This window comes from Vanrija albida (assembly GCF_041260175.1).
Source record: "Vanrija albida strain AlHP1 chromosome Unknown contig_1, whole genome shotgun sequence".
Lineage (NCBI taxonomy): Eukaryota > Fungi > Basidiomycota > Tremellomycetes > Trichosporonales > Trichosporonaceae > Vanrija > Vanrija albida.
In genome coordinates this window covers 2,352,204-2,376,339 of record NW_027191420.1, presented here as the reverse complement: position 1 = coordinate 2,376,339, position 24,136 = coordinate 2,352,204, and the positions used below count along the sequence as shown (strand labels likewise).

General features: G+C 65.9%; 11 protein-coding genes across 11 annotated transcripts; 6 read left to right on the top strand and 5 right to left on the bottom strand.

Annotated features, from left to right (window-relative positions):
* Positions 1 to 449: 449 nt before the first annotated feature.
* On the bottom strand, positions 450 to 969 carry Q8F55_000982 (uncharacterized protein; the record flags this gene model as incomplete). The annotated part of the gene is made up of 4 exons (XM_069349629.1): positions 450 to 629; positions 681 to 750; positions 803 to 876; positions 910 to 969. 4 exons carry the CDS (start codon positions 967 to 969, stop codon positions 450 to 452), a joined length of 384 nt encoding a protein of 127 aa, XP_069213173.1.
* A 2,192-nt stretch (positions 970 to 3,161) lies between these two features.
* Q8F55_000981 (uncharacterized protein) lies at positions 3,162 to 4,625 on the bottom strand (the record flags this gene model as incomplete). Its single annotated transcript, XM_069349628.1, has 3 exons — positions 3,162 to 3,531; positions 3,590 to 4,398; positions 4,497 to 4,625. The coding sequence occupies 3 exons, from the start codon at positions 4,623 to 4,625 to the stop codon at positions 3,162 to 3,164; spliced, it is 1,308 nt and encodes a 435-aa protein (XP_069213172.1).
* A 571-nt stretch (positions 4,626 to 5,196) lies between these two features.
* On the bottom strand, positions 5,197 to 7,475 carry DCP2 (mRNA-decapping enzyme subunit 2; the record flags this gene model as incomplete). Its single annotated transcript, XM_069349627.1, has 2 exons — positions 5,197 to 6,882; positions 6,924 to 7,475. The coding sequence occupies 2 exons, from the start codon at positions 7,473 to 7,475 to the stop codon at positions 5,197 to 5,199; spliced, it is 2,238 nt and encodes a 745-aa protein (XP_069213171.1).
* Positions 7,476 to 8,016: 541 nt separating this feature from the next.
* Positions 8,017 to 10,032, top strand: Q8F55_000979 (uncharacterized protein; the record flags this gene model as incomplete). Its single annotated transcript, XM_069349626.1, has 2 exons — positions 8,017 to 9,036; positions 9,073 to 10,032. The coding sequence occupies 2 exons, from the start codon at positions 8,017 to 8,019 to the stop codon at positions 10,030 to 10,032; spliced, it is 1,980 nt and encodes a 659-aa protein (XP_069213170.1).
* Positions 10,033 to 10,558: 526 nt separating this feature from the next.
* Positions 10,559 to 11,153, top strand: Q8F55_000978 (uncharacterized protein; the record flags this gene model as incomplete). Its single annotated transcript, XM_069349625.1, has 3 exons — positions 10,559 to 10,868; positions 10,904 to 11,113; positions 11,149 to 11,153. The coding sequence occupies 3 exons, from the start codon at positions 10,559 to 10,561 to the stop codon at positions 11,151 to 11,153; spliced, it is 525 nt and encodes a 174-aa protein (XP_069213169.1).
* A 424-nt stretch (positions 11,154 to 11,577) lies between these two features.
* Q8F55_000977 (uncharacterized protein) lies at positions 11,578 to 13,650 on the top strand (the record flags this gene model as incomplete). The annotated part of the gene is made up of 5 exons (XM_069349624.1): positions 11,578 to 11,645; positions 11,683 to 11,770; positions 11,819 to 12,080; positions 12,120 to 13,150; positions 13,195 to 13,650. The coding sequence occupies 5 exons, from the start codon at positions 11,578 to 11,580 to the stop codon at positions 13,648 to 13,650; spliced, it is 1,905 nt and encodes a 634-aa protein (XP_069213168.1).
* A 176-nt stretch (positions 13,651 to 13,826) lies between these two features.
* Positions 13,827 to 15,804, bottom strand: GYP1 (GTPase-activating protein; the record flags this gene model as incomplete). Its single annotated transcript, XM_069349623.1, has 5 exons — positions 13,827 to 14,096; positions 14,145 to 14,648; positions 14,684 to 14,800; positions 14,836 to 15,083; positions 15,117 to 15,804. The coding sequence occupies 5 exons, from the start codon at positions 15,802 to 15,804 to the stop codon at positions 13,827 to 13,829; spliced, it is 1,827 nt and encodes a 608-aa protein (XP_069213167.1).
* A 1,051-nt stretch (positions 15,805 to 16,855) lies between these two features.
* Positions 16,856 to 18,697, top strand: Q8F55_000975 (uncharacterized protein; the record flags this gene model as incomplete). Its single annotated transcript, XM_069349622.1, has 2 exons — positions 16,856 to 18,122; positions 18,162 to 18,697. The coding sequence occupies 2 exons, from the start codon at positions 16,856 to 16,858 to the stop codon at positions 18,695 to 18,697; spliced, it is 1,803 nt and encodes a 600-aa protein (XP_069213166.1).
* A 210-nt stretch (positions 18,698 to 18,907) lies between these two features.
* Positions 18,908 to 19,414, top strand: Q8F55_000974 (uncharacterized protein; the record flags this gene model as incomplete). The annotated part of the gene is made up of 2 exons (XM_069349621.1): positions 18,908 to 19,081; positions 19,154 to 19,414. The coding sequence occupies 2 exons, from the start codon at positions 18,908 to 18,910 to the stop codon at positions 19,412 to 19,414; spliced, it is 435 nt and encodes a 144-aa protein (XP_069213165.1).
* A 407-nt stretch (positions 19,415 to 19,821) lies between these two features.
* Q8F55_000973 (uncharacterized protein) lies at positions 19,822 to 22,601 on the top strand (the record flags this gene model as incomplete). The annotated part of the gene is made up of 5 exons (XM_069349620.1): positions 19,822 to 20,964; positions 21,003 to 21,383; positions 21,419 to 21,958; positions 22,003 to 22,401; positions 22,437 to 22,601. The coding sequence occupies 5 exons, from the start codon at positions 19,822 to 19,824 to the stop codon at positions 22,599 to 22,601; spliced, it is 2,628 nt and encodes an 875-aa protein (XP_069213164.1).
* An 85-nt stretch (positions 22,602 to 22,686) lies between these two features.
* Positions 22,687 to 23,942, bottom strand: RRD1 (Serine/threonine-protein phosphatase 2A activator 1; the record flags this gene model as incomplete). Its single annotated transcript, XM_069349619.1, has 4 exons — positions 22,687 to 23,236; positions 23,272 to 23,504; positions 23,540 to 23,668; positions 23,703 to 23,942. 4 exons carry the CDS (start codon positions 23,940 to 23,942, stop codon positions 22,687 to 22,689), a joined length of 1,152 nt encoding a protein of 383 aa, XP_069213163.1.
* Between the last annotated feature and the right edge of the window lie 194 nt (positions 23,943 to 24,136).

Genomic DNA, 24,136 nt, shown 5'->3' with positions numbered 1-24,136 from the left:
ATAGCGAGGGAGCGTCCCTTGTCGCCGCTAAGCGGATGCACCACGCGGTCCTGGTGCGTCAGCTCATCCGCGGGCCACTTGCTCTGCCGGAGGACTCATGTTGGTTGATTGGGTGCCGACGTGCCGAGCGGGCCACGCATGCGGGCTGCCGAGTGTCTTGACCGTGGTTCGGCAGAGGATGAGACCTCCCATGCGGCACTCCCGTGTGTGTCTCTGACACGTCTCACGTGCCCTCCGACCCAGCGGTGACACGGGCGCCGGCTTCCTATCGACAGCTGGTGTGAGTCGCCTCTCGGCCCGTCAGTGACGCTTGCCATTATCGGGTCGAGCGAATGCCGAGACGCCGGGCGTTATCAAAGAGGCACTTGACAGACAACATGCCATTCAAAGGGATACAAGGCGCCATTGTCTGCACTGCGCCGATCAGTGGCACGGACGATGCTGCTCACTCAGATCCACGTCGAGTTGGTGGCGCGGCGCTTCTTGAGCTCAGCCTCCGAGGTGGGGTCGCTGTGCGAGCGCTTGGTCGGGGTAACCTGACCGTCCGACGGCGAGACGAGGCGCACGGCTTCATCGATGACCTGCGCGCGCGTGGCGGCATCGAGGCGGCTCGCAGCTCGTGGAAAGTCCTGGGGCGTGAGCGCGGGGGGGGGGGGGGGCGCGGCGGCGGCGTCGCTCACAATACTGAGGACCATGGGCGCGTGGGTGGCGACGAAGAACTCGCCCAGCGCGCCAGGGTATGTGCACTTGCTGGGACGTCAGCTGTGCGCGCTAACCCATGAATACCACAGAGTCGACCTACGCTGACATGACGCCGTGGGCAATGGCCCAAGGAAGGCCGAAAGAGTAAACGGGCGTGTTGACTCCGGCGGCGGTCTGCCGTCAGCGCGGGGGCGGCGGGTGGCGTACGAGCTCGCAGTGCCGGAAGTAGCGGTAGTAGTGCTCGTAGAGGTCCTCGGGGCGTAACATGGTGGGTAGTGGGGGGTGAAAAATGTGTCGAGGGGAGGGAGAGAAGAGGAAGACACGCGAGTTGATGGAGGAAACAGAGGGTGTGGATCGTCGTCGTCGTGGGTCGGGGCGAGGTGGTGGGGCTTGCGTGTTCGAGCGACGGTCTCTTCTGCCGGATTGCTCGTGTATGCAGATTATTGTGTGCAATAGGGGTAGGTTTGTGGGATGTGGAGTATGTAGAGATGAGGGAGAGGAGCGCATGCAGATGAATGGAGAGGACGAGTGTGGGCGGTGCGGTTGTTGTTGTCGCTGGCGGAGGCGGCGGTTAGTCGCCACCGCCCAGGTGAGTGGATGGGCGTGTGCGAGTGTGAGTGCGGTCTCTCTTCTGCTTGATGCCAGTGTGCGTAGGATTTATTGTGTGCGAGCGATGCGTGTTGTTGTGGACAATGCAAGATGAACGCGACGCTTGGGCCGTGTAATGTTGGCGTGGGCACGCGCACGCGTGTGATTTTCTTTGTGCAGCGCACACTGGGATCGGCAGCGCATGTTCTGCTGGTTTTTCCTTGTGCTTTCTGTGTGGTTTATCCCACACGACTGTGTGCTGGGTACAGCCGGGGCGGCCAGAGACCGGGCGAGCCGGACGAGGCCGGCACGCGACGTGGTGGGGTACCAGCGTGACCGTCATCGATCCCCGGCAGTGTCCAGGTCTGCTTATTGCCATGACTTTTTCACCGTTTTCAAGAAAAGTTCGGTTGGTGCAGTGGTAACATCACCACTTGCTGATTTAACGTGTTCGCCCACGTCCCGAACTTTACCATGTGCTAAACCTACCCCTCGCAGAACGAGACCCCCCCTGTGTTGGTGCTGACTTTGAACTGTGGGTTTACGACTTCTTAGGTGGAAGGTCATCACAGGGGGTCAAGTAGGGACGCGTGCGTTGTGATATCACCTCGTCCACTAGGCAAGAGTTGTAAAACGATAGAAGCACCTTTTTGGGATGCGACGTGGGGTTGGATGTGTTGGGACCAAGAATGATGGCGTGGGTGGCAACAGTGGTGGGATGCCCAAGGCGCCCAGGCATCTATCTCAGTGACGACCTGTGGACTTTATGCGGTCGACACACAGTCACTGCAGTCACACCTCTTGCCCCAGACATCATCCACAGCGCGCGGCCGACACCACCAGCAACTCGCCCGACGCCATCACACACGCGTCCGACACCATCATGCACGCGTCAAGCACACCACATACACACCCAAATAAATCCGCGCGCATCCATACTCGTCCACACCCATCCACACTTACATCCACCATCCCGTGCACGGCAGAGCAGCATGCACACGGCACATACCGATACTGCATCCGAACAAACTGCGAGCATCCGTGCAGGGGCACCAGGCACACGCATCCACCCATCTGCACTGCATAGCACACCCACACCCCTCGACACTGGTTATTCTCGTCACTCGTCGCTCAAGCCAGGCGACACGAGCCGCGTCGCCGTGGGCGCGGAGCGAACGAGCGAGCAAGCACACCCGCCCGCGCGGCGCGAGCAGCGGCCGAGGCGAGAAAGGGTGCTGCAGCCTAGGGGTGTGTCGCGCCCGGTGGAGGACGTGGCGCCGTCGTGTCCGCTCCGATTTTGGCAGGTGCGATGTCGACTGTCCGATTTTGACTGTTCGATTCTGGACACTGTGGTTGTGCCACTTCCACTTTACTGCTGCGCACGCCGAGTAGCGCCTGGGTGAGGAGCGGGCGGGATCAAGCAGCGTGCTGGTGCAAGGGGTGGAGAGTCACGGATCTCCGCCCATCTTGTCGAGCAGTGGCGCTGGGCGGGCAACGGGGCGTGCAGCAAGCGCATGCGCTGAGTGCTGAGGGCTGGGGCTGGGGCCGAGGGCGAGGTTGTGCGCTTGGCATGGAGCAGGGCGGGACGGTCGACGGTTGGCGAGGTGAGAGGTGGCGGCCGGTCGTGGCCCAGGTGGCGCCTCGCTGCCCGTGTCCTATCTGACCCCACGGGGCCGCCGTGTCTTGGCCTTGGTGGTGACGGCGGTCGAGTGGCCCAGTGGCCCCTACGCGACTGTCAATGCCGAGTGCGTTGTGCCCACGACCGTCACGTCCGCCCCCGCTCGTCCTGCCCCAACACCACCCACCTGCTCACGACTGCATACGCTACTCTACAATCCCTTCGGCGTCCCCGCCCCCGCCCCCGCCTACGCCTACGCCTTGGCCAACTTGGCCTTGAGCTTCAGCGCCTCGTTGGCAAACTCGACATAGTAGTAGTCGGCGTACACTAGCCCGTGGTCAAGCAGCCGGCGGTTCGAGTACTGGTTGCCGTTGATGGTGCTGTGCTGCAGGATGGTCTCCCACGCGCCCTCGCCCCAGCTGACGGCGCCGTTCTTGAGGCTCGCGGCAGGCGACGCGCACTCGCGCACCGTGTCGTCGATGAGCTTGAACCCGGCCGAGAGGTAGTACTCTGCCGCCGCGGGGTCGGACGGCAGCAGGAGCTCGTAGAGCATCTGGAAGCCGCGCGCGGCGATCGTGCCGGCCGACGCGTCGTACGGGCACGGCTTGGGCGCGTCAAAGTCCCTGCGGCGTGAGCGAGCGCAGCGAGCGGTGCCGTCCGGCACAATGGAGCCCCACTTACCACCACGGCACGCCGCTCTCGGGCAGGCGCGCGATGAACGCGTCCGCGAGCCGCCGGCTCGTGTCGAGGAAGTCCTTGCGCCCGGTCCTCAGCGCGCACTGCGCGTACCCGTAGATGCCCCAGGCCTGGCCACGCGACCAGCAGCTCTCGTCCGCGTAGCCCTGGTGCGTCATCTGCTTTCCGACGTCCCCGGTCCGCGTGTAATCCACGACGTGGTACGTCGTCCCGTCGGGCCGGATGTGCCCCTTGATCATCTTCTCGGCCTGCGTGCTCGCGATGGCCGCGTACCTCTCCTCGCCGGTGAGCAGCGCGACCTCGTACAGCAGGTCGAGGTTCATCATGTTGTCAATGATGACGAGGTAGTGCTCGTGGTTGTTGTCGCGGCGGTAGATGTCGGGCAGGCCGACCTTGCGCATCTGGTCCCAGCTGCGGATGCAGCCGACGGCGTCGTCGTACCGGTCGACGAGCGAGTCCGCAGCCTCGACGAGCACGGCGACGGTGCTCTTGTCCCCCGTCAGCGCGAGGTCGCGCCCAAACGGCAGCTGGAAGCGGAACCCCTGGTCGTGGTTGATCGCGTGCCGCGCCATGTGCCTAAACGACCCCTGCCACCGGCGCGCGAGGGCGACGACCTCCTCCTCGGTGTACCCCGCCGCAGCGAGCGTGCCCGGCACAAGGCGCTCGCGCTCGACGAGAAGCCACAGCAGGCCGGGGAAGAAGCCCTGCGTCCACGCAACGTCGATCTTGCTGCTGTGGTAGCTGTTGGGGCCGCCGGGCGTCGTGTATTCGGGGATGCGCGTGATGGGTGTGCCCTGGGGGGTGAGCGGTAGTTCGCAGCTAGGCGACGGCTGGGCGACAGCTAAGGCGCAGCCACGCCGCAGCCTCGCGCCGCGCTGCGCGCGGCACTCACATCCGGCTCGTTGTACTTCTTCGCAACCTCGACAATGCGAATCACGTCGCTGGGCGTAAAGATATCCGGCGCGCTCGCCGGAAGGCCCGCCAGGCGCGCAGTAACGGAGGGAGCGGAGGCGGAGGGCATGGTGTGTAGTGCTGGTGGTGCTGGTGGTGTTGTGCTGAGCATGGTGCATGCACACACGCTGTTATATACACGCGCGACATGTTGTCGAGGACGACGTACCCACGACCCGGAGTTACGCTGGATGTACCCACTCCCCGGGCCGCACAGTGGCCCGCTCGCCGGGCCGCACGACGCCAGCCGAACCGGCCCCACGCCGAGCCAAGTGGCTTGTGCTACACGGTCCCCTATGGTCCCCTGCAGCGACGGAGGCGAGACCGCGAGACCTGGGACGCGGGCTCACGGGCACGACCGACGCCTCTGGGGCGGTGGCCCCGCACGCCCAGCGCTATCTCAGTGCTACACCCGGCGCAGTGCCCCCTCCCCCTCGCTTCACACCCCCGGCCCCATGTTATCAGTCAGCAGACAGCCACCACCACCACACAGCTGCATGCGCATATACGGCAAGTACACCGCTGGACGCTACATACGCCCCGCACACAGTCATGTGCCCGGCGTCCTCCGTGGGTGATCCCTATCTCCTCCATAACTCCTCCCTCCCACTCCGCATCCTCCACACATCCACTTCCCTCTCCTACCGCCCGCCCATCAGACCCAGCAGGCCTCCGCCGACGGGCGGGCGCGGCACCGGCTGGTGCACCGCTGACGGCGAGATCGGCTGGGCGGCCGGCGGAACGGGCAGCGGAGCGAGGCCCGGAGGGGGACCAAGGGGCTGCTGAGGCAGCAGACCGCCTTGCGGCCCGAGGCCACCCCCGTACGCCGCTCCCGGTGGCGGCGGGTATCCCGGGTTGTACACCCGTTGCTGTTGAAGTGGCGGGGGCGCAGCGCCATACTGCCCCGCCGCAGATGGCCGGGCACCATAGAATCCAGGAGGGAGATTGCCAGGCTGCGGGCCCTGCGGTCCGAACGGATAAGGCCCGCCCTGGAAGGGAGCACCAAGTGGGGGGAAGCCTTGCCTCGGAGGCCCCCCGCCGCCAGCGCCAAAGAGCGTGCCGAGGAGAGCACGCTGGTGGTCGCTCGGAGCCGGCCCGCCGTTGGGCGGAACCGAGGGGAGATACCCCTGTGGTGCCTGCTGATACGGCGGCTGAGTAAACTGCGCAGGCTGCTGCAGCGGTGACGCATACTGGTGAGGCGAGTCGCCATACTGCCTGCGCTGCGGCGACTCGGGCGAGTATTGGTTAAAGTTGGGTTGCTGGGGAGCTTGCTGGGGCTCGCGCCAGCCAGAGTGGTGGGTGTAGTTCTGCGGCGAAGGCATGTCGATCGGTGCGACATTGGGAGTGGGGTAAGTGCCGCTCGACGTCGCTGCAGAGTGCGTGTGGGATCGTGGGGGGACGGAGAGGTTTGGCTGCGGGCCGCCAAAATCAGAGCCAAAGCTCGCTTCGAGAAGAGCCTGTTGACGGCTGCGGCGGTCGTCGAGGTTGTCGGATCCTGGCGCGGGGGATGGCGTGGCGTTCAGCGACGCGCCGGCCTGTGGTGGCGAGGCAAGCATGGAGAGCAGGTTAGATTGATGAGTCGATCGAGGCGGAGATGCGGGTGTGTTAGATGATGCTGCCTTGGGCGCGTTTAGGATGCCCAGGAGCTTGGATTGCTTGGGGTCGGCGGGGGGCGGAGCCGCTGCGGGTGCCGCTGGCGCCGCCGAGACGGTCGAAAGCCCGCTCAGCAGACTCGCCAGCGCATCGTCCTCCTTGCGCTCCTGTGCTTGCTGTTCGGCGCTCTTTGGCTCGAGGTCGCAAAACAGCTGGTCCAGCTTGCGGGCATTGTCGCTTTCCAGCGCCAACACGCCCTCGTCCTTCTGGATGAACTTTGCGAAGAGATGGTCGATCGCGGTCGCAGGCCGCTGGGCGGGAAGCGAGTCGTCAAACGCAAAGGGCTGCAGGTGTCGCTCCTTGGCCTGCTTGCCAGTCGACCCAGGAATGTTGTTGCCGTTGTTGTTCTGTTTGGGTCGTGGCGGGTATGGGTTGATGCCGTTCTTTGCGAGCCACTTCTTGAGCGGGCCGACAAACGGCGTCACGTTGTAGAACTTTTTCTGCCCCTTGCCGCCGGTGCGCTTTGGTCCCTTCTTGTTGGTCCAGGTGGGCAAGTCGTAGAATGGGATCCACTCGATCGCACCAATCTCCTTGCGCGTCTGCGTCTCGAACACGGTCGACTCGTCGACACCCTTTGCGAGGAACATTGTCACCTCCTGGGCACTGATCTGCGTCTTGATAAAGTCCTTCTCGTTGACTCTTCCCGACATGTCGTAGCCCGTCTCTTCTTCCACCTGGACGCGTCAGGCCGGGCTCGGCAAGCCTGCCCACTTACTTCTCGGATCGCACAGTCCATGTCGGATTCTTCCGAGTTGATCTTGCCTCGGGGGAAGCACCAGCCGGCGTTCGACTTCCATCCTCGCACCATGAGCACCTTGTCCTCGTTGGCCGAGATGATGATGCCGCCGCAGCATGGCACCATCTTCTTGTACGCGCAGTACTCCTCCCAAATGGCGTCATAGTCGATGTTGGTGTTCGCGTACAGCGGCGACGACTCGATGATGAGGTGGGTGAACTGCCGCTGGGACAGGGATGGAAGGAACGGGTTGAGCGGTCTGATGTAGTCTTCGTAGAACCAGTGGGCCTGCTCTGCCTGCCAGTAGACGCGGACGAGGCTTGTTTCCTGTTCTGGGAGGTTGATGAGGAAGCGGGCGTTGAGGTCTTCGAGGACTTCTTCAAACGACATGTCGCGGAAGAGGTTCTCGTCGCCTCCGTCCTCGTCCTCCGTGTTGGTCGCTGCTGGCGGCTGTGATGGCCCCGCTGGCGACTGCCGGTGGTCCATGTGCGGCGGGCGAGCGCGCTGGGGCGTGATTGGCCGCGCGGGCATGGCGGGGGGGGGAGGGGGGAGGGGGTCGCGAGTGATGGGTGATGGATGGGGTGGGCCGTGGCTCGTGGAGCGGGCGCTGCTGCCAGTGTTGTGGGTGCAGTCGTTGCGTTGTCGAGTCGTTGTAGTCTCGAGGATTGATCAATGAGGTTGATAAGTCGTCGCTGCGACGTGACGAGGCGAGAGCGAGCGAGCGAGACAGGCAGCACGGCATGCATTCCGTGCCTGGCGCGCATGGAAAGCACGTGGAATGATCGAGAATCCCACTTTAATTTACACGTCACGCCACGTGAGCTTATCACTCCGCCTCGCGGCCACCCAATGCGGGGAAATAGTGGCGGATATGGGGAAATAGCGTGTCACAACAACATCCCCCCACACCTTCCCCCACCTCGTTCCCCCTCCCTGACTCCTCTTTCCGACAATGACCTCCGCCGTGCGGCCCGTCGACCTCTACTTCCGACCCAGAGCCGCAGCTATAAAGCACAGGCATGTAGTGAGGCAAGCCCCCCACCCGCCGCAGGAAGCTCGGTAACACACTGCCATGTTCGCCCCCTCGCCCGCCGTCAAGGCCATCACGACCAACCCGCTGCGCACGCGCGACGACGCCGTGCGCCTGCTCACCGACCTGCTCGCCCCGCTGGCCGACGCGCAGTCGCCAGGCGGAGCGCGCGTCGAGCTCGTCCAAGGTGGCGTGGTGTTCGGCGAGATCGCCGCCCAGTTCGAGGGCTACGCCCGCGCGCTATGGGGCCTTGCGCCGGCTCTGGCGGCCGAGCCCGACCACCCCGTCCTCCGGCCCTTGGGCGACCGGTGGCGCACCGGTCTGGATAATGGCACAAACCCCGCTCACGAGGAGTACTGGGGTGTCTTGAGGGACCGCGACCAGCGCTGTGTTGAGATCGCCGCGGTGGCTGTTGCGATCGCGATCGCGCCCGACGTCTTCTGGACCCCGATGTCCGACGAGGCGAAGCGGCGCGCAGCAAAGTGGATCACGGCGATCAACGACGTCGACATCCCGCCCAACAACTGGAGGTGGTTCCGCATCCTCGCCAACGTGAGCCTCAAGGCCGTCGGGGCCGAGTACTCGGAGGCGGCGATCGAGGAGACGCTGGACTTTGTCGAGCGTCACTACGGCGCCGACGGGTTCCCGGCCGACGGGCCAAGCGGCGAGACAATCTCGTACGACTACTACGCGACGTCGTTCGCCATCCCGTTCTACTCGCTGCTCTACACGCGGCTCGCGCCGCACGACAAGGTGCGCATCGGCAGGACGTGGGAGCGCACCCTCGCCAACATCCCCAACGTCATCCACCTGTTCGCACCCGACGGCTCGTCCATCCCCTTCGGGCGGAGCATGACGTACCGCTTCGCAACGGCTGCGTTCTGGTCGGCGCTGGCGTACGCCGTCGACGACGAGCACCCGCTCCCCGCGCCGCTGTCGTGGGGCGTGGTCAAGGGCATCGTCCTCCGTTCCATTCGCTACTTTACCCAGAAGGAGAGCGTCTTCGCGCGCGACGGCAGCTTGACTATCGGATGGACCTACCCGTCGCTGTTCATGAGCGAGGTGGGTTAGGCAGTAACTGTCGACGCTAACCCGCAGCAATACAACTCGCCACAGTCGCCATACTGGGCGCTCAAGACCTTCTTCGTCATGGCGCTCCCCAAGGACCACCCATTCTGGACGGCCGAGGAGGAGGCCATCCCCGACGTCTTCAGCGACAACGCCGTCGTCAAGCCGTGGCTCCAGACCTTCTCTCACGCCGCGGGCCACACCTTCCTCCTCACCAGCGGGCAGTGCACCAACTGGCCCATGCTGCAGACGGCGGCCAAGTACGGGAAACTCGCCTACTCGTCGGCCTTCGGCTTCTCGGTGGTTGGCGGGCAGTACGGGCTCGACTCTGCGGCGGCCGACTCGACCATCAGCATCTGCGAGGACGACGACGGCGAGTACTGGCAGCTGTCTCGCAACCTCTCGTCCGTGTCTGTCTCCGACGAGGGCGTGATCCAGTCGACGTGGAAGCCCAAGCCCAACATCACCATCACGACCTGGCTCATCCCCCCGCCGGACAAGCACACGCCGTGGCACACGCGCGTGCACCGGATCGAGTCGGGGCGCGCGCTCAAGTTATCGTCGGGCGGCTTCGCCATCCACGGACACACCGGCCCCAAGGGCAGCGAGCGGCACCTCCCCGTCGTCGACGCAGTGGGCACAAAGCACGGGCGGTACGTCGCCCCCGACGGCCGCGCCGCCATTGCGACGTCCAAGGCGGGCGTGAGCGCAGTCTTCGACCTCCTCGGCACCGGCGAGGCGAGGGTGCACGACATGGCGCCGAGCACTAACCTGGTATCGGGGCGCACCGTGTTCCCGACGGTGCTCGGCCACGTCGGCGCCGACGAGACCAAGTGGGTCGCGCTGCGTGTCTTCGCGCAGCCGTCGGCCGGGGACGTTGAGCCGCAGTGGGTCGACGCGTGGAGCCAACTCCGGCCGTGGAGCGGGCTGCAGGAGGCGCAGGGGGAGCTGCCGTTTATCAAGGACGAGGGGAAGTGTGTGGTGCAGTGAGCGTGAGGGAATGAGAGTAGACTGGGATATGTGAGAAGTGCAAGTGCGAGGTGTGGAGGGGCAAGGGAAAGAGGGCTTGGGTGGGACACAGTGGTCATGACCGCCTCCATCCCTCTCGTGCTCCCTCCCCTTCCTGAGCCGGTCCGCCTTCTGTCCTCAAGTCGGCATTCCAAGACCAACCTTACGAGCCTATGTTCAGGGCCATAGCCAGTGTGGGCATGTCTCTGAACATGGTCCATGAGGTTGGTCCTAGAACACCTGCACTGTCGCCCGCACTGGAACGGAGTGTTGGCGAGAGTACGGCGTGCTCGGCAGAAGTGAAGCTGTAAGCAGCCTTGGCAGCGTCTCGCGGTCGGGATCCGCCGAGAAGCCGGCATGTCTTTATGCCGCCCAGCGGGCCCCGATTTATCGGCCACTGACCGTTAGCACCTCCGCCCCATGGTCGCGCCGCTATAAAGCGCGGGGCACAGGCATCCGCGCGAACCCCCCTCGAGCTCACCACCCACTCACGCAGCCACGATCCAAAATGGCAATGCACGGCCCCTTCCGGCGCATCATCACGTCCCACGCCTCGTCGGACACCGACGGCTCCCGCGTCGAGCTGCACGACGACACGCCCGCGTTCCGCACCGCGCTCGACGGCGGCGCGGCCTTCACTGCGCTCTTCGCGACGCTCGGCCTGCCAGCAGTCTCGGCGCACACCATCGACAAGCAGGGCATCGACGAGGCGGCAGCGCTCGCGCCGGCCGTCGTGACCCCCAACGGCGTAAACTGCCAGGTGACCGACCTTGCCCCGGGCTTCCGGGTTGCATATCACCGCACCAACTCGGTCGACTGTGAGTAAAACGGCCTAGAGTTGGGCTGACATCAGATAACATCCTCCTCGCGGGCTCGGTGTACCTCATCACGCCGGACGGCGACTCGGAGACCCGGACCCTCGTCAAGGCCGGCGAGATCGTCATCCAGCGCGGCACGATCCACGGGTGGGAGGCCGGGCCGGAGGGCGCGCGCTGGGTCAGCGTGATTGTCAATGCTGAGCCTGTCGCCGCTGGGGGCAAGCCGCTGGAGGAGGTCGACTTCCGTGAGTTTGCGAGGCGGTCAGAGCTGACGTTCCAGAGTGAGGAGGGTTGAGGAGGGAGGAGAGGGGAATACACTGTCTTGTAGTTTGCATTATTTGTTGCACCGCGGGTTGAGTGGCCCGTTCACTATCGCTTTCGTTTCCTCCCTGCAGTGCACGTCGTGTCGAGAGCATTGTCGAGAGCGACAGGGAGGGGGAGGGGGGGGGAGCTTCCTCGGCACCTCGGCGCCTCGCCGGCCTCGCCTTGCCTCCACCACGTGCGCCACGCGGAGACCCCACCCCACCCCACGTGGGTTTGCTCCCGCCCGCCCGCCCATCGACATCACCATCGTTTTCCTCGCCGTCCAGAAATCGACAAGCAAGGGGGTGACTGATCTTTGTGACAACCTCCTGCATCAACACATCCCTCAAACGGATCTCTACTCTTACCAGCTACTCGCACAACACACATCCTACACCCCGCAGCCATGTCCTTTGCAGAGGCATGCGAGTCGCCCGACTTCAAGCGGTGGCTCATCACCACCCTCGAGCCGATGTAAGCTGGATTCGATCTGTCGATAGCTGACAATCAGGTGTGACGCCGACCCCGACGTGCTCGCCGACTACATCATCGCCCTGCTCAAGCACGAGTCGAGCATGACCGAGGCCGAGTGGAAGAAGGTGCGCTGGGCTAGACCCTTTATCACGACAGCCCGCTGACCCTCCCAGTACATGGTCGACGAGCTCAACGAGTTCCTCGACGCCGCGACGGCACCCTTCGTCGACCTCTGCTTCACCACATTACATACAAAGTCGTACCTGCCACAGGCAGAGGCTGCGGCTCCAGCGGCCGCTGAGCCCGTCGCCGGCCCGTCGTCGCCAAGACGTGCGGGCGACACCGAGATCGAGATGGGCGAGGCTGGCGAGGCGGGTGCTGCCGCGGGTGGCCAACAGCCGCCGCGCAAGCGCAACCGCTGCCGCGATTACCATGGTGGGTTCAATAAAAGGCGAGTAGTAGCTGACCCACCAGAGCGCGGATTCTGCATGCGCGGCGTCAACTGCCCGTACGAGCACTCGGACGACGTCTTCATCCCAACACCCGAGCAGATGATGTTCCAGATGCAGCAGGCCCAGCAGGGCTTCATGGGCCCTCCTGGTCCCGGAGGACGCGGTGGACACCGAGGACGCGGACGGGGTGGTGGACGCGGCGGACGCGGAGGCCCACCTGGCCCCTTCCCCGGGATGCCGTTCGACCCCAACATGCCCCCCTTCATGGGACCGCCCGGCATGCCTGGCGCACCGCCGTTCATGCCCTTCCCTCCTGGCGGACCCGGCCCAGCAGCAGACTTCCAGGGCACGAACCGCCCCCCGTCGGACCGGACATCGACGACGATCCTCCTCACCGACGTTCCGCACCAGCACTTGTCAATGGGCGCGATCCGTGACTACTTTGGGCAGTTTGGCGATGTCACCAACGTCGCCATCGAAGGCAACTCGAAAAGAGCACTCGTGTCCTTCGCGACCAACCGCGAAGCGTATAAGGCGTGGAAGTCGGACGAGGCCATCTTCGGCTCACGGCACGTCAAGGTGCTGTGGCACCGTCCTCGCCCCGGACAGGGCGAAGACGGCCAGAAGGCGCTCGAGAAGAGCGCGCAGCTCATCGCCAACATGAAGAAGCTCGAGAGCGGCGAGAATGCCCAGGGCGATGTCGTCGCCAAGCTCGAGGGCCCAGAGAGCCGGCTCAAGAAGACGCTCGCGCTCCTCGAGGCCAAGGAGAAGCGCCAGAAGAAGGAGACGTTGATTGCCGAGCAGAAGGTGCTGTTCGCCCGCGCGGCTACCGCCTCGCAGGAGGACAAGGTCGCCATTCTCGGCCGCATCAAGGAGATTGCCAAGGAGATGGAAGCGGCGGACAAGCCCGCGCCCGAGTCGGTCGACACGGACATGTCGGACAAAGACCGCCTCGACGCCGAGCTCGCCAAGCACGGCATGGAGACGAGCGCGGGTGCCGACCAGGCCGAGCTGCTCAAGCTCAACGCGCAGCTGTCAGCTCTGAAGGACAAGGTGAGTTCCCCCTCGACTTTGAGATGAACTCTGCTGACCTCCAGGCCTCGTCCCTTGGCATCACCGGCAACCGCTTCTCGCCCTACGGACGCGGCGCTCCCCGCGGCCGTGCGCGCGGACGAGGACGCGGCCGCGGCGGCAGCACCTTTGCGCGCCCGATGCGCCTCGACAACCGGTCGACGACGATCCACCTGACGGGCGACGCGCTTGCGGGCGGCGAGGCAGCCGTGCGCGAGTGGTTCGAGGGCACTGGCGGGCGGATCGAGACTGGTCCCGACGGCGGGCTGCTGGCGACGTACGAGTCGCGCGAGAAGGCCGAGAAGGCGCTCTCGCACGGCACAAAGGACATTCCCAACGTCGCCGGCAACCTCAACGCGGCGTGGCACTCTGCCCCTGCGCCGGCGTACCACGCCGGCAACGGTGCTCCCGCGGCCGCGGCAGACGGCGACGGCGAGGTCGACATGGAGGAGGGCGAGCGCCGCGACCGCGACTTGGACTAGGAGTAGCAATGTAGCAGTTAGACGTAGCAGCAGAGCAAAAACAACGACGAAGAACTGTAGATCTGTCGTGTGATCCTTGGTTGTCAGCCCGGCATAGAGGCTAGCATAGCATGTACTGCATTGGCACGGGCTATGATGGGGGGTCCATTATCTGCTGTAATGCTGTCTTGGTGTTGCTATGTCCTGCCGAGCATGCCAAAGCTGTTGTTGCCATTGACTTGGAGGTTTGCAAAGTGGTTCTCTGCGCCCGACCACGTATTCTTAAGGACAAAGGCCTCGGAGAGGAGCAGCTCAATGTCGTGGTCGGTCCAGTTTGTCGTCGGCAGGCGCTGGAGGAACATGATGATCTCCTGGAAGTCCATCTCGCGCAGGCGGTCCGAGAACTTTACCAGGAGCGCCGAGCAGACGTACAGGTGGAACTGGGAGAATGCGTCTGCGCCTTCCGACTGGGAGGGGTTAGCTCGTGACCTAGGCGTCCCACGCGCCCAACTCACAAGGTACGTGTCCCACATGCGGATCGTGCACTTGACGCTGATCTCGCGCATGAGGAGGCAGTTCATCCAGCGGAACGCAAACTGCATGTACTCTACGCCGTGGTCCTCGAAATGCGCGGCGAGGGGCGCGTCGATGCGCTTGACGAGCTCGCCCATGCGCTTGACGAGGCGCTGGATACCCGGCTGCTGGCTGATGTAGTGGTCCTGAATGCCGTCGAGCAGCTTTGTGAGGCACCAGAACGCGTCGGCCTCGATCGCGGCGAGGATGGGCGCGGGCAGCGCGCCGGCGTCAAACGACTCGGGGTCGACGCTGACGTACGCCGAGAGAAACACCTCGAAGAAGGGCGTCGCCAGGTCGTTGATGCCCTGCACGTACCCGCTTGCCGGGTGCCGGATCGCCCACACGTACAGGATGCGTTCTAATGCCCGCTGCGTCGCGGGACACGACCACAGCGGCGCGCCGGGCCGCGTGCGGGGCACGTCGATCTCGATCTGATGCCAGATCTGGGGGTCAGCTGCTGACGAGGAGGCAGGCTCACCTGCTGGTCTAGGGACGCGGGCCCGCGCCCAAAGTACTGCTCCACGAGCTGGCTGTACTCTTTCCGCTTGCGTTGCAGCGTCGCCAGGCGCGGCTGGGACGCGAGGGGGAGGTAGTTCTGCATGTCAGCGGGGCCTTGGCGCCGCCACGCACCAACAACAGCTGCCACACAATCGGCCGGATCTCCTCGGGCACGCCCGACCATGCGATGGCGCGCACCGCGGCTATATCAATCGCGCCGCCCGAGTCGCCGGCCAGGATGCGCACGAATCGCTCGCGCCGCCGCTCGGTCCGCACGCTTCTCTGTCTCGACACGGTCGCGCCCGACAGGCTTGGCGAGCCATGCCCGGGGGTCGACGGTGCCGAGCTCGAGCTGAGCCCGCCGAGGAGGTGCAGCGGGTCTGGCTGTCAGCGCCGTCGGCCATCACACTCACCTCTCAGGATGTCGTCTGCGTCGGGCCGCACGGCCTCCGCCCCCGCCTTGGACGTCGGCGTGGACGGCGCCTCGGCCGCGTCGGCCGTTTCGACAATCTCCCACGCGCCGCCCGGCGGCAGGCGTGTCGGCGCCGGCGCGTGCGTCTCAGTCGGCGGCGTGGCCGCACGGGCGCCCGAGCCCGATGACGACGCGAGCGCGCGGCCCGCCGGACCAGACGGCGGCGTGCCCCGCGCCGGCGTCGGGTGGTAGCTCGCGCTCACCCACGACGTCGAGATGGAGCCGGCTGCTGGGGGCGGGGGCGATGCCTCGGCGCGCAGGATCGGGATGGGCACAGCGTGCGCGTTCGAGCTGGTAGCCGGGACCGAGGTGGTGCTCGCGCTCGTGCTCGTGCTCCGGCGCGGGTTGAAGCGCGCCGCTGCTGGCTTGCCGTCGTCGTCGTCGTCTGACCGGTCCGAGCTCGAGTCCCACGCGTCGTCCCACTCGGCGTCCCGCGACCGCCTCGAGCGCGATGCTGGGGGGTGCTCGTCCTGCGGGGTACTGGCTGAGCTTGAGGGCCGCGTCGGGTGGCTCGAGGACCGGAAGAGCTGCGTGTTGAGGGTCATCATGTAGGGGTGGGCCGAGTGCGGCCTTGCTGGCGGGGCCGAGGCCGTGGGCGACGGCGCTTGCTGCTGCTGTGCGTGGCTCATGGCGGCGTTTGGGGGAGCATGAGCGGAGGGGATAGGGGTGGGGGGATGCTTGTGCTGTGCGTGTGTGGGTGTGTGGGTTATGCAATGATGTGTGGATGTCGATGCAGCGGAGAGAGAGTCGTGTTTTGCTGGAGGCCTGGAGCCGCGCCAAGCTGCATGGATGGGTCACTGGTGGGTCACTCTGGTGGGCTGGCCGCCTGGGTGGTGGTCACTCGACGGACAGTCTCACACGCACATCCTCTCATTTCTCAACTCTCTCACTCGTCTTGAGCATTCACTTCACTCTCCACAATCACTTGGACGATACAAATACCAGCATTGACGACAGCGCCGTCACTGCCCCCCTCCCCGCCGGAGCTCCGACTCGACCCCCTCCCCCCTGGTGGCCCACTCGTCAACGACCACCTTACAGCCGACGACACCTCCACTCGAGTGACCCACCCACCCACTCTCACTCGTTCCCCCGTCATGACAACGACTCGTCCCACTCGTCGACCATAACAGCAATCTCGTCCGTCTCTGTCTCCTATTCTCTCGAGCACAGACCGGGGCATCTGTGCGCATCTCGCCACCGGCCGCGACCGTCGCCACCTCCTAGTATCCCCGCGACGGCACCCACCACCAGGCCGCAACCATGAGCCCCTTCTCGTCATTCGTCAACAATGACGACGACGGGCGCTCCTCTGGACATCACCTGCATCAAGCCCAGCCCCCACCAGCGTTCACGACCAACACGCCCGCCTCTCCGCTCCGCTTTGCTGCAAACTCGGGAGCCTTTGGCCTCGGCGCCTCCCCTAGCAACGCTGCCGCCGCCGCCCCCGGGCCAAGTGGGACTCTCAGCGGGATAGGCGGGCTGTTTGGCAACCACACACACTTGTCGAGTCAGGCCCACCCTCACACGCTCAACATCAACGCCCACTCTCATTCCCACTCTCACTCCCTTTCTCATTCCTCTGGCTCGTCGACGGCAGTCAGCCCCACATCACCAGGTCCGACCCGCCGCCTCCGCCGCCCCTCGCTGTTATCACTCGCGCCCACCAACAACGACGCCATGGGCCCGCACAGCGAAGACCCGCCCTCGCCCACAGCTCCCTTTGGGTCGGACGTACCCAGCCTGTCTAGTGGTTCCAACTCGTCGGCATTGAGCAGCTCGCTCTCTCATCAGCACCAGGGCGCTGGCTCCTTTGGCCAAGGGCACCACATTGGCTCGCCACCGGCCCTGCAGCCTCTACCGCGCTGGGGGACGAGCGTCGCCCCGTTTACATCAATCACGGGCGGCGCTCCTGTCGAACGTGTGTCGTCGGCACCGCCTATCCCGATCGAGGGCTTGAAGACCAGCAACTCGCCTGGACCATCGACAGGACGGAGCGCCGACGCATGCGACTCGACCATGGACGTCGCCGAGATGAGCTCGCCACCAAAATGGCTCCCAGGCCATCTGCAGCGCCGTCGGACCATTGGTGGCAAGTCAAACGTGCTGGGCTCGGACGAGGACGCCGAGTCATCTTCGACGGGGACAAAGTCTCGATTCCCAGGCAGACCACTCCACGGCGCCCTCCTCGCCACTCTGATCTCCGAGTCGGCCCCGCTGGAACACGAGATGCGCTCTGAAGCACGTCTTCAACGCTTAATCACGTCGCATCCTTCGGCACTTCCCCTCACACCAAGACAGCGCCGCAACACACGGCACTCGCGTGGGCGGTTCCCAGAGATGGTCGGTGGCGATGACGATGATGACGACGATATGCCGCGCAGACGCTTCAGTCTTGGCGCAAGGTGGCGCGCTGCATCGAGCGACTCGGACTCGGACGACATGATGGACGATGAGCCGTCATGGCCGACGCCGTCGGCGGCAGCAGGCGCCGTCAACTCGGCGTTCGCTAGCGTCATGGACCTCGACCGCCCGGCCTCCAGTGGGAGCAGCAGCGCGTGGCCTGGACGGTCAGATTCTGGCAAGAGCACCCCTGCCGGAATGAGAGCAGGCTCTGCTGCCCCCGGGTCGTTGACTCCGAACCCCAACGGCTTCTCGAACGACACTGTGGCGACCCCGGGAACTGTCACTCCTGGGTCGCAGTGGCAAGGGCAAGCGCCAAAGTCGGCCAGGCTCAACATTGTCGTTGGGCCGTCGCCCGGAATGGGCCTCCAGTTGCCCACTGCGTTTGGCGGATTAGCAATGGGAGGCGGAGGCGGCACGCCGCTGGGTTCGCCAACGGCCGAAAAGTCTGAGCTCGGGGCCAGTCCAAGTGCCATGAGCCTCGCCAGCCCCGGCATGATGCAGTATCGCGACCCCGTTCCCATCAGAAGCGGAAAGCGAAAGGGTAAGTCCTGCTCTCAATGCTGGTTACTGACCCCACCAGCGGTTGCCGAAGACCGGTTCGACCCGTACAAGCGACCACGCGGATCGTCGCCATCGCCGTTCCAGAACGTTGCGCTGTCGCCCTCCAAGCCGACGGCGATCCCGATCCCAAGCTCGCCAAGCCATGCGCCGCACGTCGGCTCGGCTCTGGCATTAGGCTCGCCTGGTTACCTCAACTTGGGGCGGCCAGTCAAGTCGGCGCACCCCCACCCGTACACGCGTCCCATGAGCTCGAGGTCGCGTGCGGCGTCGCCGGCGCTGAGTATCGGCAGCACATCGGGCGTGCTGTCCTCGTCGCTGGGCAATGGCGGCCTGACGGGCCCAAGTAGGCCGCTCGGCGGGCCATTCATCCCCACTGGTCCCGGTGCTTCGGCAGCAGTCAACGCAGCGAGCGCACCGGGTGCGGCCCCGCCGAGCCTGGGCGGCATCGGCTTCCTCTCGCTCACCGCGGCAGGCATGGGTGTGGCCGAGGAACGTGAGGCCGAGGAGGCCGAGGACACGGAGACGCTTCAGGAGAGCGCGATGGAGGAGGACTAGGGTAGCATGGGTGCCGTGCATTAGATGTAGAGTAGACGCGCCGCGTTGTATCATGGTCAATCAATGAATATCACGAGGGATGCCACTTTGAGTGACACGATCGACGCGCGAGGTGGAGGCAGACCAACGACGAGTTTCGCGTTTCGACACTGACCACTCTGACTCTTTCCTCCATCTTTCATCTCCCTTCTCCCTCTCCACCCCGGCACAATGTCCAACCCGCCACCAATAGAGGACGACGCGGACCCGACCTACTCGCACTTTGCGCACCGGGCCGAGTTTGAGGCGCAGCTCGCGCGCTTCCTCGCGATCGACGTCTGTGGGGAGCCAAGCGCGGCGGACGACGACGCCGAGGTGCGGCTGGTCAACTCGCTCGGCGCAATTGTGCGTACTGAGGGCTAGCGTCCCCAGCTATGCCTCTCCTCCCCCTCCCCGCGCTCGCTGACGCTCGCCCAGCTCGACTACTACCTCCCCATGCCGGGCCTGCTCGACCCCGCGCTCGACAACATCGTCCCCCCGCTCATGGGTGCGCTGTCCTCTGCGCTGGCGTCGGGCACCGCCAACCCCGCGCGGCTGGCGCGCGTCGGTAGGCTAGTCAACTGGGTCGTCAAGGTCCGCGGGTGGAAGGCGGTCGGTGCGTACGCTGCCGGGCTGAATGGCCGAGCTGACCCCCAGTGCCGCACTTTCCCTCGTCGATCGCGCACCTCGGCGTGCTGATCGACGTGCTCTCCACGGAGCGCGAGATATCCGACGACTGGGAGCTCCGCGCCGTACTCCTGCTATGGCTCGCGCTCCTCCTCACCGTGCCGTTCTCGCTCGCCGCGCTCTCCGACGAGTCAACCCCCACGAGGCTCGATATCCCGACGCACGCGCGCCTCTTCTCCCAGCCGACGCCGGACCTCGCCGTGCGCGTCACGCTGCTCGCGCTTCCCCTGCTGCATAGACCAGGAAGGGAAGGGGGCTACGCGGCGCTCGTGCTCGCGCGGCTGTTCGCGCGCGAGGACGCGGTGCAGGGCCTGGCTGGCTTCTTTGACTGGGCGGCCGCCGAGCTGCGCGAGGGCGAGCGTGAGGCCGAGGCCAACGTCGTGGCGTCGCTGCTTACGCTGCTCGCACTGCTGCCGGGCATGGCGGACGAGCGGCATCTCCCGGCGCAGGAGAGGTTCCTCAACGACGTGCTCCTCCCGCACTTGGCCGGCGGACGCACCTCCCAGTCCTCGGGGCTGATCCGCAAGCTGGCAGTCAAGGCGCGCGGCCGCTGGTGGCTTGCCCGGCTGGGCCGTGGGCTGAGGAACGACCCGGACGCCGAGCTGCCCGAGGGCATCGAGGAGCAGCTCGACGATCTCATGTCGGGGCTGGGGGACAGGGACACGATCGTGCGGTACTCGAGCGCAAAGTACCTCGGGCGCATTGCCGCGCTGCTGCCGCCAGAGCTATCAGACCAGATTGTCCTCGCCACGATCGGCTTGTTTGCCGGGACGGAGGACGAGCCCGTGGTCGAGACAGCGTTCGGGACCGTCGTCGACCCGGGAGGGAGTACAGCCTCGGGCGGCGCCATGGGGCTTGGCGGGTCCGAGGCGACCCGTGGAGAGGCGCGCTGGCACGGCGTGTGTCTTGCGGTTGCCGAGCTCGCACGACGCGGACTGCTCGACGCCGACGCCGTGGCGGAGGTCACGCCGTGGGTCGTCAAGGCGCTGACATTTGACCTGCGGCGCGCGTCGCATTCCATCGGCGCGAATGTGCGCGACGCGGCGTCGTATGTCCTCTGGTCGCTGTCGCGCGCCAGCCCGCCCGACCAGCTCGCCGCGGCAGCAGAGAAGATCGCCACGAGTCTAGTCTGCGTCGCCGTCTTCGACCGCGAGGTCGGCGTGCGCCGCGCCTCGTCCGCTGCCTTCCAGGAGGGTGTGGGCCGCCTCGGGCTCTACCCCGCCGGCATCGACGTGCTCGCCAAGACCGACTTCTACTCTGTCAGCGTGCGCCGCAAGGCGTTCACGGTCGCCGCGCCTGCCGTGGCCGAGCACGCCGTGTACCGCGCCGCGATGCGCGAGTTCCTGCACAACATCACCCTGCGCCACTGGGACATTGCGATGCGCACGGCGGGTGCGGCGGCCCTCAAGGCGATTCTGGCGCTGTCGTCCCCCGACGAGCTCTCCGACTCGATCACTCGCGAGTTGGCCCAGGTGCCCAGCCTCGACTCGTGCAGCGCGCATGGCGCGCTCGCGGCAATGACGCAGATCGCCTCGCTCACCGGCGATGCCACAAAGGCCAGGGTGGGTGACAATCTTCCTGTCCTGGCTTACCCACGCAGCTGCTCGCATCACTCGACGCTGTGCGTCCCGCCGCGCTCGTGTCCACCGACGCCGCCGACATCATCACGGCTGGGTGTGAGTTGATCGCAGCAACTCTCACGCCCACGGTCGATCTGGCGCCGGTCCCGCGCTTCTGCGAGGCGGCGACACGCCGTCGCGAGGCCCCAGTGCACGAGGCGCTGGCTGACGCGTGCCGCCGCCTGAGCGAGGTCCGCGACGCCACGGCGCAGGTGACCAAGTCCATCGACGAGCTCAAGTCTGCGCGCGCGGCACAGCGTCAGGCATCAGCGCTGTGCCTCGGTCACTTTCAGTACAAGTCGCATGCGGCGGCCGAGGCCCCGTTGGCCGCGCTGCTGGGCCTGTTGACCCCCGAAGCCAAGGTAGGTCGATAGACCTGGAGGAGCTGACCTGCCAGTCCGATGTCGAGACGAAGCGCAACGCGGTGCGCTCTCTCGCCGACCTCTCGTGCCAGCGGGGCCCGGACGGAACGCTTCTCCTTCGACCCGAGGGCATCACTAGCGTCGTTCAGGCGCTTGTCTCGGCCCTGGACGACTACACGACCGATCAGCGCGGCGACGTCGGCTCATGGGTGCGAACGGCTGCGGTGTTGGCACTCGGCCAGGTGATTGGAGGCGCTGCTACAGCCGCCAAGCCAGCAGACCTCGTCTCGCAGGAGCAGTTTGACGCCGCCATATCCGGCATCGTCAAGCAGGCGCTTGAGAAGCTCCAGGTCGTGCGTGATGCGTCAACGACGACGTGGGCCGTGCTGCTCGAGGCCAAGGCAGACGAGGTGTGGGACTGGCCCGGCGCGAATGTGTTTGCCATGGCGCAGGGACCCAGCGACCCGCGCCACGCAGACCAGTGGTTCAGCGCCGGGCTCGAGGTCTTCCGCACACGGTACCGCCCCGCCGCGGTCTCGGGCATCCTCCAGAGCGCAGGCGGGAGCGTGTCATCTGTGAGTGCAGCTATGTGAGATCGTGTATCAGCTGACACAGCCAGACGGAGCGCTCCTGCGCGGCGCTCCTCAAATGGCTGAGAGATCTGTTGCCCGCCGACTCGGCACTGCTCGACGGCGTGCTAGGTGACATCGTGTCCCTCCTCGCCAACAACTTTAGCTCGAACCGCATCGCGGTGCCGGCCCTGACGACCATCGGGCGGCTGTTCGACGCCGGCATCGCGACCTGGCCCGCGTCGGCCTCGCACGAGGTTGTGCCAGTGCCAGCGCTGTACTCTCGCGCGCTGGCGCTCGCCGCGCGTGGCGCCTCGCAGATCAAGTCGATTGACCGGCTCACCGCGGCGATGCGCGTCGTCGTGGCCAGCCTCGTGCTCCCGTTCGACGGCGTGCGTGCCAAAGCTGCCGACGCGCTCCTCCCATTCCTCGCACACCGCTTCCCTAGGGTAAGGCGCGCGCTGCACACCCCGCTGACGCCCAGATCCGCATGCTCACAAGCGAGGCGCTCTACACGACGCTCACGACCGACGGCGACATTGACGAGGAGCTCGAGGAGGTCGTGCTCGAGACGGAGTGGACGGCGCCCGACGGCGTCGACGAGGCGCCGCGGGTGGTCCAGCTCGTCAGAGAGCACCTGAGCCGGTAGGGTGCCGCCGGTAAGGTGTCTAGACATGGCCTAGAAGTACATACACATAATGCCATCTACTGTATATTGCCATCTACTGCGTCGTCTACCGCCTCTGGGGGATCGCGCCCCACGATGCGTTTGCTGCGCGCGCGTCGCGCGTGTCTGACCTTGCCGTCGCTGCCCACGGCGCGGCCGTCGTCTGAGGCTGCGGCGCCTCGCTCGCCTTGGTACTCTTGCCCTCGCCAAAGTCGGGCTTCTCCGCGCCCCAAGTCCACCCGCCGACCCAGAGGCCCTGCACGACGACGCGCTTGCCGAGCACCTCGGCCGCGTACATCTTGACGAGGCCGCCATGCGGCTTGACCCATGACGGCAGGGTCGAGAGCGAATGCAGGAGGGGCGAGTGCTCTGCGAAGCCCGCGCCGCGCTTGAACAGCGTAATGCGGTGCAGGGACAGCGTGTACATGTCGCTGAAGGGTCCCTCCTTCGTCGTAGCGTTGACCAGCGCCTGCGCCGGGCTCGTCGCCCCGCCGAGCAGCTGCGCCGAGCCGAAGAGGTACGGGAGGAACGCGTAGTCGTCCAATCCCCAGACGCCGTGCGAGCCAGCCGGCTCGAGGCGGTACGTTGCCTGGAGCTTGGTCGTGAGGTCGAGATACCTGGCGGGTTAGGGGTGCACCACGGACGAACCCACCGAGGAAAGACGCGGAGCACGAGCTCGTCCTGGGCGTCCTCTGGCCCGACCCACCCCGCAACGACGCAGCAGAACAGCGCGAGCATGAACGCCGCCTCATGGCCCGTGCCGTAGTCGAGGCGGGTGGGGTGGCCGAACGCGTGCGAGTCGAGAAGGAGGGGGAGGATCTGGGCGCGGAGGTGCGGCGGGAGGGGGTTGGCCGCGGCCTCGGCGTCGAGCAGGGCCGGCAGGCGCTGGCGGGTCAGGAAGCGCGCTGGCAGGAACCCACCTCCTCAACGAGGGCAATGTACGTCCGGAACGCGCGGTTCCCGAAGCGCTGGTTCGCGTCGGGCTGGGGCGGCACCTCGTCCACGAGGGCCACGAGCGCGTCGAGCACGCGCATCAGCGTGCCGATGGGCTGGGGTCAGCTGCATACAGAAGGGTGAGCTCACCCCCTTGCCGTCCGATCCTGGGATGATGCCCTTGCCCCGGATCCGCTCGCACCGCCGCCGCAGCCACCCGGTGTAGGCCTGGTATCCCGCCGTCCTGGGCCACTCGGCGACCGCGGCCTCGGTCGTGAGCAGTGGCGCAGGGGAGAAGGGATCGGCGGGGAGCTCGACGCCGTCGGCCGCGTCTGCGCCGTTCGACGAGGGGGCCGCGGGGCGGGGTGGGGCCGCGGTTGGCGGGGGCATGGCGCTGGGGTGTGCGCTCATGCTTGTGGGAGTGAGTAGGTGAGTGGGAGAGGGAGAGGGAGGGGGGAACAACACATCCACGGCCCCGACGCCCGACGTCAGTCGATCTCGTCGCCGCCACGTGACGCCACGTGGTTATCCTCGAAATGTTGAAATGTTGAAAGTTGAAGCCCGCTCAGACGACCAGACCTCGA